The sequence below is a fragment of the Penaeus monodon genome, chromosome 27, assembly GCF_015228065.2.
Source record: "Penaeus monodon isolate SGIC_2016 chromosome 27, NSTDA_Pmon_1, whole genome shotgun sequence".
Classification (NCBI taxonomy): Eukaryota; Metazoa; Arthropoda; class Malacostraca; order Decapoda; family Penaeidae; genus Penaeus; species Penaeus monodon.
The window spans coordinates 35,832,579-35,834,156 of NC_051412.1; the positions used below are offsets into that span (position 1 = coordinate 35,832,579).

Below are 1,578 nucleotides of genomic sequence, written 5' to 3' on the forward strand. Positions count from 1 at the left end.
AATATGCGCACAGCTAATTAGGATACCTCTTACTTTCAGTTTTTTATTCTGGCTTACGGTCGTAGATTGAGGTTTAGGGATAGAGGAGTCCTGCGCGCGAGGCATGTGTCTGCGAAAAAAATCAGCGACTTTTCCGGGTGACATCCCCATGACCTTTGTATCCTCATATACTACCTTCTCGATCCTAAACGCTTCCTGTACTCATTACAGCTACAATAACCACTTACCTTATGCAGGTACTGTAAATAGCGAATTGATATATAGGCGTCATATTAGAGTACATGATTAGTGTGTCACCTACGCATCCTGTTGTGCGGGGTGTTGTTCAAGGCCACGACGGTGATGGATGGATAGTAATATTGCGCCATCTCAGAGATAAGCCCTCCACCATAGTAAGACATCGACACATTTTGGTACTGAATTATCCTGTTTTACAGCGCGCGACGTTTGAGGCAATTGCCAAAGTCAGCGTTAGTGCGATGGATTTGTTGGTGAGGAGCTCTGAACCTACCGTGATACGTCAGGACGTGTTAGATGGTCTTCTATTGCGTGGTGAATAAACCATGCCTTATACTGTCGCACTGTACCTAGCTAAATTTACATTGTTGTCGGTGTAGTAGGCGACCGCTGGAGGAGGAAGCAGAGTTCTTAAGGTCTTTCCCTAGCATATCACTACCGCGCCATTTGAAGGATGTATCCAGGATCAGTTGAAATCACGTGTTAAGGCCGTGAGTGTTTTGACTCGTTCAGGAAATACTACAAGGGGTTGCTCACTTTGCCGCTCCTCACCTTAGGTTCAAGGACACCTGATTTCCATGGCCAAGTCCGGTTTCAGAATTCTTGCAAGTTATTATAGTGAAGAATTTTGTCATTCTTATTTTGGATGTTGAGGAATATTTATATATCTCTTGTCATTGTAATAACATTTCTCTAAATTAGATTTTACAAAATACGTTTTGTTGTATCAGGATTTATCTCAAAGTAATGAGCTTGTATTACAGTTATTATTGCAGAAGCATATCACTGAAGCAGAATTTTAACAACCCATTTCTTTTCTTTCATGCATATACTGTAGTAGAGAGACAATGCATGCATAGTTTATAAATATTTTTTATTTGATAAAACTTGGTTCGCTGTTCAATAGTTAATAGACGTGAAATGCAGACCAGTTGCAACATTGTTTTTGCTACTTTATTATGCCAATTAAACGAGCATTTCTTAGTCACTCATTTACATGAACTAATGAAGCCTTTAAGTGTCCAAGCCCAAATTATAGGGTTTGAAGTTGTGATTAAACTAAACAGGATAGTTAATGCTTTTTTGTTTTGTTTCAGGGTGGCGGTGTGAAGGGAGACATGAGAGTACCAGCGGCATCTGTATACCGTTCAGGTGTCACAGGTTTGGGTGGTGTAGGGGTGGCATCGGCCCCTACTGCACACCCACACATCGACCACGATGAAGAACAGATCTCTCGTCTTGCACATCACCTCTCACAGATCTCTGGGGACCAAGATGGGTTACAGGTATGGTTACTTTTTTCACATGCTGACAATCATGATGACAGTTACAATAATATAT

At 41.2% G+C, this 1,578-nt stretch overlaps 1 protein-coding gene across 1 annotated transcript in view; it reads left to right on the forward strand.

The window, feature by feature from the left end:
• LOC119590817 overlaps positions 1–1,578 on the forward strand; it is a gene marked incomplete in the record, with an annotated part of 99,057 nt that overhangs the window by 80,645 nt on the left and 16,834 nt on the right. The window contains 1 exon segment of the mRNA XM_037939557.1: positions 1,335–1,523. Coding sequence (XP_037795485.1) covers positions 1,335–1,523 — 189 coding nt within the window.